Source organism: Aptenodytes patagonicus, chromosome 7, assembly GCF_965638725.1.
Source record: "Aptenodytes patagonicus chromosome 7, bAptPat1.pri.cur, whole genome shotgun sequence".
Lineage (NCBI taxonomy): Eukaryota > Metazoa > Chordata > Aves > Sphenisciformes > Spheniscidae > Aptenodytes > Aptenodytes patagonicus.
The window spans coordinates 23,471,014-23,482,711 of NC_134955.1; the positions used below are offsets into that span (position 1 = coordinate 23,471,014).

General features: G+C 42.0%; 1 protein-coding gene across 1 annotated transcript; it reads left to right on the forward strand.

Moving 5' to 3' along the window:
* The first annotated feature begins 7,047 nt into the window (after window positions 1-7,047).
* RAG1 (recombination activating 1) lies at window positions 7,048-10,243 on the forward strand. Its single transcript, XM_076343399.1, has one exon. It carries the CDS (start codon window positions 7,133-7,135, stop codon window positions 10,241-10,243), a length of 3,111 nt encoding a protein of 1,036 aa, XP_076199514.1. The 5' UTR covers window positions 7,048-7,132.
* Window positions 10,244-11,698: the final 1,455 nt, after the last annotated feature.

Sequence of the window (11,698 nt, forward strand, 5' to 3'; positions counted from 1 at the left end):
CCTTCATAAAAAATAAATAAAACCGTCACCAGTTTTTGTGTCGGGAATGAATTTTGCTGCCATAACCAGTTTTCACTCCGTGCTGCTGACGCTTTTATGAATAACCATCAGGATTCACTCAGCTCCGTTGTGAGTGCTATTAAAAATGATGCATTGAAAGCTGGTTGGGGGGGGTTGCAAATGGCTTGGGATTCGCAAAAAAGCCATTTCTCAATGTAAAACAAACTCTTAATAGAAATAATTTTCTGTCTCAACCTCAACTGACCGAAGGGGACTCCTGCAGGAACCAAAGCAAGGTGCCCTACGTCCCTCAGGGCAAGCGCTGAGGTTAATCTTTCCTGGTGGCTTGCGACAACGGGCAATTTTAAGGAAGTGAAAAACTAGGACAGTGCAAACACACAGACAGCTTCATTTCCTTAAAAACTAACAAGGGGAATTTGGTTGTTTGCATCAGTGAGTTTTCTTGGCAAGAATCTCCGACTGACACATATTTAAACCCAACAAACACTTCTGTTCCCAGCGTTTGGGGCGATAGAAGCCGGGGGTGTTGTGGGGCCACAGTTTTCCAGTGATTTTCAATGTCTCTGGCTGCGTGCCATGCTCCCTGGGAGCTGGAAACCAGGGGCTGGTGCCATCACTAAATTGTCTGTCTCCCTCCGAGTGCTGAGCTCCCAGGTGCAGGCAGGGTGCTGCTTTTGGAGCAAAGGCACATGCCAGACCCTAACACTCCACTCCAAGCACTGCTTTTGTCCAAAACATATTTTTTGTTAGGACCTGCGAGGAAGCTAAGAGTTAGAGGAGAGAGAGAGCTGCATCATCAGATGGGGCTCCAAAGTACCACAATAAAGAAATCATTATATTAAGAATAAATAAAAAAAATTAAAACCTTGTGGTTCCTTTCCTGGACAACTGGCTGAATTTCAGAGCTATCCTTTTTATGCTGCCAAGTGAACAAACTGTATCTTACTTTCATTAGCTGTAAAATGAGGAAATTTATCATTAAATAGCTTTGTAAAACAGATGTCCTTAGATGGAGAGTTTTCTACAGCTGAAAAATACTATTTTTAGTAATCTGTAAGGTACCCAGAGCACTGATGTCTAGCCTATTTTAATTGAGGATTCAAGGAACTTATCTGGAGTTTTTATCCCAAGTGTAAATGACATGCCTTTATTCAGAGCAGTTTCCAAATCTGTATGGTTTATGGGAAGCTTAGGCCCATAGTTATGTATTAATGCCCATGCTGTAACAGAAACCAATGCAAAAATGCTTTTCTCCACTCGATGGTGCCAGTTGCACAGGGAAAACATTTTCCAGCACTGGATCTGTGCAGCTCAAAGTGTCGAGCAATTATGCTCATACGGACATAAAACACCCAAAGCTGTAGCAATTCGAGATCAATTAAAACCTTTAGTTGCCTGCAGTATGCCTACAAGAGAATATTTTTTCAAGGTGATTTCTTGGGTACTTTGGAAGTAAAGCACTTGACTAGGCTTACATATGCTCATGTGGCTCCTTTGATAATCAAGCTGCTGCCTGTACAGTGCCACTTGCATGGAAACTCGGGCTCTCAGGGGAATGGGGCAGGTAGCCAGCTCCCTGGGTGAAGTTTTGAATAAGCACCCCAGAGGGAGAGATTTGCTAAACTACTTCTCAAAGAGCCCCAAATCCCTCAATACTAACAATGCATATTGTCAGGGAGCTGCATCTGCCATTTCAAGATAAGGGAGGAAACTAGTATGTGACTGCAGAGAGTGATTTTGATTGATATCTGGTATTGCAGCCAGATCTGATATGTTTTTGAAAAGGTCTCTCCAAATGCTAGGGAGTGAACAGTAAAAATAGGCAGGTTGTTAGGAAGTCCAGGCAAAACAGGGACAGCGGAAGAGCTGGGCTCAGGACCTAGCCATCTAATGTGCTCAGAGGTCTATAAATGCCTCAACCATGACATCCTTGTCTCACACTGGCTTGGGCTGGAATAATCTCTAGGATTTCTGTTCCACCTTACTCTGACACTCTCATTCAGTTGTTTCTGATTGGGATTTATTTTACATTAGGGTTTTGCGTGAGTCAGAATCTGAGCAAGGATATCAGGGCTTGGCCCTGAACTTTGTTTACTTTCTCCATACATTACTTGCTTTGGCATGAATCATTACACTTGGTTACTGAGGAACTGTTGGCCTCTCGTGTGGTACACAGACTCAGGACTAACCACTTCTCCAAGGCATCATCTTACAAGAATGGCTTGGGGAAGAGTGGCTGGAAAGCTGCCTGTCGGAAAAGGACCTGGGGGTGTTGGTCTACAGCCAGCTGAACATGAGCCGGCAGTATGCCCAGGTGGCCAAGAAGACCAATGGCATCCTGGCTTGTATTAGAAATAGTGTGGCCAGCAGGAGTAGGGAAGGGATCATTCCCCTGTACTCGGCACTGGTGAGGCCGTACCTTGAATACTGTGTTCAGTTTTGGGCCCCTCACTACAAGAAGGACATTGAGGTGCTGGAGTATGTCCAAAGAAGAGCAATGAAGCTGGTGAAGGGTCTAGAGAACAAGTCTTTATGAGGAGCAGCTGAGGGAACTGAGGTTGTTTAGCCTGCAGAAAAGGAAGCCCAGGGAAGACCTTATCGCTCTCTACAGCTACCTGAAAGGAGGTTGCAGCGAGGTGGGTGTTGGTCTCTTTTCCCAAGTAGCAAGTGATAGGATGAGAGGAAATGTCCTCAAGTTGCACCAGGGGAGGTTTAGATTGGATATTAGGAAAAATTTCTTCACCAAAAGGGTTGTCAAGCACTGGAACAGGCTGCCCAGGCAAGTGGTTGAGTCACCATCCCTGGAGGTATTTAAAAGACATGTAGGTGTGGCGCTTAGTGACATGGTTTAGTGATGGACTTGGCAGTGTTAGGTTTACGTTTGGATTTGATGATCTTAAGGGTCTTTTCCAACCTAAATGATTCTATGATGCTAAGAATTGGAAGCATTGTAAGATCAGAGTGGATAATAGAGAGGGAATCCTCTCACCTCTTTTAGCTATAGCAAATGCCAAATAGTACAAGTTCTGCTGATTTTCCCTCTGGCTGCCATCAGTGTTGTGTAAGATGCTGTCAGTTAGGAGCCGCATTAACTGAGAGATCCTGAGCTGCAGTGAAAGCACAGTGGCCTCCCTCATAGCCGCCTTGTTAGGGAAGAGTGTGCAAGTCAGAAATGGATTTGAGTCCCGTAGGATCACAAAGTCTCCTGAGAAAGGGAAATGCTTGGGTAGGTGTTTATGTAGTTGTGCTGCTATTACAAATTCCTGCTTCTGGAGTGTGGACTTACGTTCACATTTGGAAGGACTAGATGGATCACTAGAATTTTTGCACAATGTTATGTGTGGAGACTGAAAACTTTCAGGGTGCTGTTGTGTGACAGAATTTGGTTTCTTTCCACTTTGAGTCAGTTTTTGAGACAGTTGCTCTGTGGAAACTAAGCATGGGTGTTCAACTGCGCTTTTCCAGAAAAGAGACTCTACTGCCCACTCTTTGTGGCCACCGATGGCCTATACCTCGTGTAGTATCTACCCGTTACTCAATATGTATATAGCTAGCTTTTATATTGTTGACTTGTCCTCCCTGCCCAGGGCCTTCAAGACCCTGAACATACATCACCAAAGAGGTAATATCCTTGAAAATTAAATACTGGTATCAGAAGAAAGGACATTTTGTGATCCCCATTGTCAGTTCACCCAAACCCCAGAAGCTTGGCCGCTGTTGATCTGAGGAAGTGGGCCATTAGCCTTCAATTAAATGGCTTTGATGTGGGACAGTGGTGTGACCAGACACCAGGTTCTCCTCTCTGAGAGTTAACAGTGAAGAAACCAGCTCCGAAACTATAAAGAAGAAAGCCAAATGCAAAACTTTGTGTTAAAAAACAGTGCAGGTGCTCATCAGAGAGTCTGCATACTTATCTCAGAGCCCAGGAGTCTCACACAAGAAGACCTTGTTTATATGAATTTTGTGGTTAAGCCTCATAAATTGCCAGGTGCCACCTGGATTTGAAAGTTCTGTATTGTGTTTAGTTGAAGTAACCTGTGGTTAGCAGCAGGGTGGTACTGGGAGCTTGGAGGGACAGGGATAAGTGAGATAAACAGCACTGCAGTGTCTTTAAAAAGCAGAGGGAACACAAAGAGCAAGAGCATGCAGGAGAGAGAGCAAGCAAGCTTGACATTTGGAGCAAACTGGGCAGACCTAGCAGCAGCTCTACAAACTGACAGTGAGCTAAAGGTAGGCTGGCAGTACTAATGACAGCATCCCAGATGCTTGTAGGACATCCGAGTGTTGGTTCCTTTTCCTGGTTTAATATGCAAGTCAATGATTTTATTTTATATGTGCTTCCTCACCTCAGAGGTTGTTCTGTTCATTTCAGTGACACTATCTATAAAGCAAGGTCTTCCTTGATGTGAGTAAAAGTATTGCAATCTTGCTCGTCTTCAGAAATGTATGAAATATTGTGATCTGGGAAGAAAAGGGATTTTTTTTTCCCTTTTCGAGATAAAAAGAGGCGATACTGAACACAGCTGTCAGAGTCGATTAAATAACCATGGCTAGGGGTTCATGCCTGGGGTTCACTCCGTAAGAATCTGAGTGGGGTAGGCAGAGAGAAGAAAGATTGTTCAGTGTGACCCCCAACTAGAATAACAGAACACAGGCAAATTTAGCATGAGTAGCAGGAAATATTCCTAGCACTGGGGATATTTCTAGCTCTCCCAAGAGAGTTGCTGAAATCTCCGCTGCCTGGGAGCTAGGCAATTCAAAGCGTTTGATGAGTAGCCTGTTGGCAACAATTATCTACTGCAGAAGGCAAAGGTCGGGTGACCTGAGAGGGCTTCTTTGTCATTCATTTCTTCCAGGGCATGTTCAATGAAAGAAAAAAAGAAAAGAACGCTTGAACTTTTCTTTAGCAGGGGTAAACCCTGCCTGATTCATTGGAGTTGGCGATTAATAGCAAGAGTTAGGTCATGGGTTTGGAGATGAGTATGGCACTATGGTGGCACTTAGTCAAAGAGTTAGAATAGTAGAGAAAGTATTAAATATTTTGGTCTAAATGTACTCGGTGCTGGCTGTTTCTTTACAATGACTTAGATACTGCTCTGAGGAGGCATTGCTCATGGTTTAAGAGATTCTGAAGGTGCTGCTGGAGATGGTGAAATTACACAAAATTGCGCAGGGTGTTATGTAGAAGAAAAGGATCTGTGGACAATATAGGGCAACTAGCTATTCAATTACTCTGCAGGTAATAGGAACACAGGACTATTCGGGGCAAACGGGTTATTGCTCAGTGGATAGATTTTACCAAGTCTGCCACAGGATGCAGCCAAGAAAGTGAGACAGTAGTAATGCTCTGAATACATCTGGGCACAGCTGCACATCACAGATCTATGAACAGCAGAAAACAAGCAAGCATTTGCCAGGCTGGATCGGTGATGGACAGCAGGGGACCACAGTACAGACAGAGATATTTAGCAGGATAGGCAGCTGGACGGAGTAATGCAGGCAGATGGGGACAGCAGTATGGGCAGCTTGTTCTCAGTGGGATGAAATGAAGAGAAGCTGGGAAGAAAACAAACCTAAATTTTAGTTGCCAAGGCCTAATGAATGATTTTGAAGTTAAACACAGCTCTTAAGGAAACAGCTGAGCAGACTGATATGTCATTCTGGATCTGGAACTTAATCAAAGCATGCAGTCCTTTCCCAACAGACTCTGAAAGACTGTACTGAAATGATGCTTTTTTGAAAGGTTATAAATGAAATAATCTCAGAAACACCCTGGGCATCATCACTTCAGACCATGACTTGGATGTATTTCTTATGAAGGACACCTTCTGAGATTTCTAGCAAGTTACGTCAATTGCTAAGTGGCGGTATAATCAGCTAAAGAAACCACAGCCATACCCATGTCATTTCTAGTTCTAGTATATAGTTTTAATGTATAGTTTTCCTCATTTTTTATTACTCACACCAACCAGATCAGTAAAAACAAAATAAATCAGAAAACATAATTGAATCTTCTCTATACTCTTTGTTTACTTTGTGCACTTCTCATAGCAAAGTATTGAAAAATAGGTTAGTCACTTTTGTTGTTGTTTCTACACAATTTTGTTTTCTAAGTCTGATGCAGTAGCAAAAAGTTTCAGTTTGAGGCGAAAGTCTTGTATTTATTTTTATACAATACCATATTTCCATGGCAACCACATTGATATTACTTTTGGCTGCATCTCTATGAAAGCTAAAATTTGGGTCAAATTTGAACAGACATTTTCAGCTTTCCAGTACCAGTAATCCTTACAGAGAGAGTTGTCAGCAGGTTACTTAAACAGATGACTAACTTACCATGTATAAATATTCTCTCTAGAGCAAATCTGCAGCCAGTATAAATTGCCATATCTCCTTTAGAGTCCAGGGAACTATAGTGCTTTGCACCAACAGAGGATACACTCCTCCTGCTTTAATGGAGCTACTCACATTCATTAAGCACATGCTAAAGTACCTTACAAAACTGGGGCCTGAATAAAGTCTACACTGGGATCGAGTAGTATGTGCTGCTTTGCCCATGTAGAATGGCATGTATTAGACACTTCAGATCAGATCAAGGACTAACAAGTGGTGTGAGAACAGTGGCCTTGCTGATTTAGATAATATAGCGTGAGGCAGGCAAAATTCTATCTTTCAGACACCAATCAAGTTCAGTTTCATATAAAAAAGTCACCAAACTTTCAGAATGTAATTCTGTTGTCTATAGTAGCTTTACTTATGGTAAGCTCAGTCAGGTATAAGAAGGAAGGGGCAGATTTGGATATTCGTACCGGATGACTAATGGCTTTATGTAAGGTGCATGGGTGATCTAATAGACACGTGGATGCCTCAGGATCAAAGTCAAAACACATTCGGGTACTTATCTGCGATACTGAGTAGACAGCCATGTCTGGGCCTCTCAGTTCAGTACGTGATGAGTACTGGATGAGTAACTCACTTTCAAAGCATTTCTCAGTTAAAGTGATTAGAACTGTTCTATTAAAAACCATGGCATTATTATTAATTTTGGATGATAAGCTAACTTACAGCTTCTTTCTCTTTCTCAGGTGGTCTGGTTTCTGCCAGATTGCAGATGTCAGTAGCATCACAAATGGACCTGCCTGAAGAAATTCAGCACCCATATACAAAATTTTCTGAATGGAAATTCAAGCTGTTTAAAGTGAGATCATTTGAAAAAACACCTTCTGATGACAGCCACCACATAAACAAAGATCAGGCAGAAGAGGTCACTTCTTCAAACAAAGAAGTCATACTGCATAAAGATGAAGCGGTGCCAAGAGGAGAAAAGATGGACTTAATGGGCAATAGGCAAGCACTTGAAAAAGATGCCAACGACATGAAAACACAAGACAATAAAGCTCATCAGAACAATCTGAAGCAACTTTGCCGCATCTGTGGAGTTTCATTTAAAACTGATTGTTACAAGAGAACTCATCCAGTGCATGGGCCAGTGGATGATGAAACTCTGTGGCTTCTGAGAAAGAAAGAGAAAAAAGCAACGTCTTGGCCAGATCTTATTGCTAAGGTTTTTAAGATTGATGTGCGAGGGGACGTTGATACTATCCATCCCACTCGATTTTGTCACAACTGCTGGAGTATTATCCATAGAAAATTCAGTAATACTCCATGTGAAGTATATTTTCCTAGGAACAGCACGATGGATTGGCAACCCCACTCCCCAAACTGTGATGTGTGCCACACTACCAGTCAGGGAGTCAAGAGAAAAAGCCATCCACCCAGTGTACAACATGGCAAACGTGTGAAGACCATTGCAGAACATGCTCGAATAAACAGACGTGTAAAGAACCAAGCACAAATAAACAACAAAAATTTAATGAAAGAGATTGTCAATTGCAAGAATGTACATCTCAGCACCAAGCTGCTTGCAGTTGATTATCCAGCAGATTTCATTAAATCCATCTCTTGCCAGATCTGTGAGCATATTTTGGTAGATCCAGTGGAAACAACATGTAGACACTTGTTTTGCAGAACTTGCATCCTTAAATGTATCAAGGTTATGGGCAGCTATTGCCCCTCCTGCTGGTATCCTTGCTTCCCTACTGATCTGGTAACCCCAGTGAAATCCTTCCTGAACATCCTTGATAGCCTCGGTATAAGATGCCCTGTAAAGGAATGTGATGAAGAGATCTTGCATGGAAAATATGGCCAACACCTCTCCAGCCACAAGGAGATGAAAGATAGAGAGCTCTACAGCCACATAAATAAAGGTGGCCGACCGAGGCAGCATCTCCTGTCTTTGACCAGGAGAGCTCAGAAACATCGTCTGAGAGAACTGAAACGTCAAGTCAAGGCTTTCGCTGAGAAAGAAGAGGGTGGTGATATAAAGGCTGTATGCATGACTTTGTTCCTGCTAGCTTTAAGAGCAAAAAATGAACACAGACAAGCAGATGAATTGGAGGCTATAATGCAAGGGAGGGGATCTGGACTTCACCCTGCTGTCTGCCTGGCAATCCGAGTCAACACGTTTCTCAGCTGTAGCCAATATCATAAAATGTATAGAACGGTAAAAGCTGTCACTGGGAGGCAGATCTTCCAGCCTTTGCATGCTCTTCGCACTGCTGAGAAAGCCCTCCTACCAGGTTATCATCCATTTGAGTGGAAACCTCCCTTGAAAAATGTATCCACTAACACAGAAGTGGGAATTATAGATGGACTATCAGGATTGCCACTTTCAATTGATGACTACCCAGTAGACACAATTGCAAAGAGATTTCGATATGATGCAGCCTTGGTTTGTGCCTTAAAGGACATGGAGGAGGAGATCTTGGAAGGCATGAAAGCAAAAAACCTGGATGACTATTTAAATGGTCCCTTCACTGTGGTAGTAAAAGAATCCTGTGATGGAATGGGAGATGTCAGTGAGAAGCATGGAAGTGGGCCTGCTGTCCCAGAGAAGGCTGTTCGCTTTTCTTTCACAGTCATGAACATTGCTATAGCATATGGGAATGAAAGCAAGAGGATCTTTGAAGAAGTAAAGCCCAATTCAGAGTTGTGTTGCAAGCCTTTGTGCCTTATGCTGGCTGATGAATCAGATCATGAAACTCTCACAGCAATCCTGAGCCCCCTCATAGCAGAAAGAGAGGCTATGAAAAACAGTGAACTGCTACTTGAAATGGGAGGCATCCTGAGAACATTCAAATTCATCTTTAGGGGTACAGGATATGATGAGAAACTTGTGCGGGAAGTGGAAGGGCTGGAGGCCTCAGGTTCCACTTATATTTGTACCCTGTGTGACGCAACCCGCCTGGAGGCGTCCCAGAATTTGGTCTTCCACTCCATAACCAGAAGCCATGCTGAAAATCTGGAGCGATATGAAATATGGAGGTCCAACCCATATCATGAATCTGTTGATGAGCTCCGTGACAGAGTGAAGGGTGTTTCAGCCAAACCTTTTATTGAGACCGTTCCCTCCATAGATGCGCTGCACTGCGACATTGGCAACGCAACAGAATTCTACAGGATTTTCCAGATGGAGATCGGTGAAGTTTACAAGAATCCTGATGTGTCTAAAGAGGAGAGGAAGAGGTGGCAGTTGACTCTTGACAAACACCTCAGGAAGAAGATGAACTTGAAGCCTATGATGAGGATGAGTGGAAATTTTGCTAGGAAGCTCATGTCCAAAGAGACAGTAGAGGCAGTATGTGAATTAATAAAGTGTGAGGAAAGGCATGAAGCCCTAAAAGAACTAATGGATCTTTATCTGAAGATGAAGCCAGTGTGGCGATCTTCATGCCCTGCCAAGGAGTGTCCAGAATTGCTGTGCCAGTATAGCTACAATTCACAGCGTTTTGCTGAGCTCCTATCTACAAAGTTCAAGTACAGATATGAAGGCAAGATTACAAATTATTTTCACAAAACCCTTGCTCATGTTCCTGAAATCATTGAAAGAGATGGGTCAATTGGGGCCTGGGCAAGTGAAGGAAATGAGTCTGGAAACAAACTGTTTAGGAGGTTCCGAAAAATGAATGCCAGGCAGTCCAAATGCTATGAGATGGAGGATGTCTTGAAGCATCACTGGCTATATACCTCTAAGTACCTCCAGAAATTCATGAATGCTCATAAAACATTAAAAAGCCAGGGCTTCACCATTGATCCAGAGGATAGTTTAGGTGACTCCTTGCCACTGGAGGTCTTGGACAGCAATGATTCAGCAGAACTCTAAATGTAAGGTGCATTTGGTGTTGGGTTTGTGATGGTGTCTTCCTGCAAGGAGGCAGCTTCTTTTTCAGGCCAGTAGAGGTACAGGGAAGTCTGAAATGATAATTTTTACACTCCCTGTTAAAGGTGCTGAGTGGAGTTTAATAAACATCATGTCTGTTGGGAGTTTCCAAGAGGCAATGCAGTGGTGCGTTTACCAGTTGTTATGTGAGATGAAAGCAGAAACAAATTGCAAAGAAGGGTCTTCAGTTTATTTTGGTCTTAGAGTGTTGTTTATAAGTGAGAAAGCCAAAGTAAACAAGGTTTTATATAAAGTAGTATTTTGGAATGAATATAATTCTGGAGAGTTATGACAGTTGCTGAAAAAGGGAGCATGGCTATTTGTTCTGTTTGCATTTTTGAAACTATTTTGCTATTTACTTTTTAAGAGGGTTTGATTATTTTATTGATGGTCCTTTGGCTTTTATAAGTAAAGATTTGTCAATGAGACACTTGGGTAATTGTTTTGGGATAAAGTTCAGTTATTTTTGTGTAAAATACTGACTAAAGATGCAAACTTTGATCTCACAAACTTTAAAAAATATGATTATTTAACATTTATATTGTAGTATTGCTTAGGAGAAGATGGTGGTATCACCATGCTAATTTACTATATGAAGATATAGGAAAGGTAGCTGGAATTTTTTAAAGATATTTTTATCATAGTCTGTTTACTCTAAAATGCAAACTTGTACTTGTGCTCCTAAATCAGGATATAGTGCCGTGTGGTTATCTCACTATACAAAGTACATACAAGCTCTGCTGTGTAGCTTGTTGCTTCATGAACATTTTAGATTTCTATGGTAACTTCAGTATATAGTATAATTTGTATTAGTAGAGTTTTATTGGATGAATTCCTGGCCTCACTGAAGTCACCAGTAAATCGTCATTAATGCCAGCAGGCCCACAGTTTCACCATGTGACTTTAGTCACAGCAGACCCGTTTCTCAGGAGATGGATATTACCTTGATCAGCTACATGCCAGTGTTCTGATCTTCTCTATTAGGATATTTCACTGACCGCTGCTGATGTGCTCTAACTGTATCTGATATCAAGCTTTTTCACACCTGGGATACACCACACTCACAGTCTCATTTTCCAAATCTGTAAAAGAGGAATGATATTTATTAACCTCAAAGATAGTTGGCATACAAGATTAGTTAAAAAGTGATGAACTGTCTTGAAATTACTGCATACTGTATTTTACATTATTATAGCAATGTTTAGTTGGTATTCCTCCATACTATATTAGATGAACCATTTTGTGGGTGGTATTTGCCTTTCTGAAGTGGTATTTAGTATATTCGTATACTAACATATGAATTTCATTCAATGACATTTTCATGAAATATACTCAAAAATACCTGAGATGCCCCGAAATCATCTAGCCTTCCAGATTTGCAGCTGTAGCTACGGCATT

What these genes read in the sequence shown, in the direction of transcription:
- RAG1 (XM_076343399.1), top strand. Translation starts at nt 7,133, where the DNA reads ATGTCAGTAGCATCACAAATGGACCTGCCTGAAGAAATTCAGCACCCA.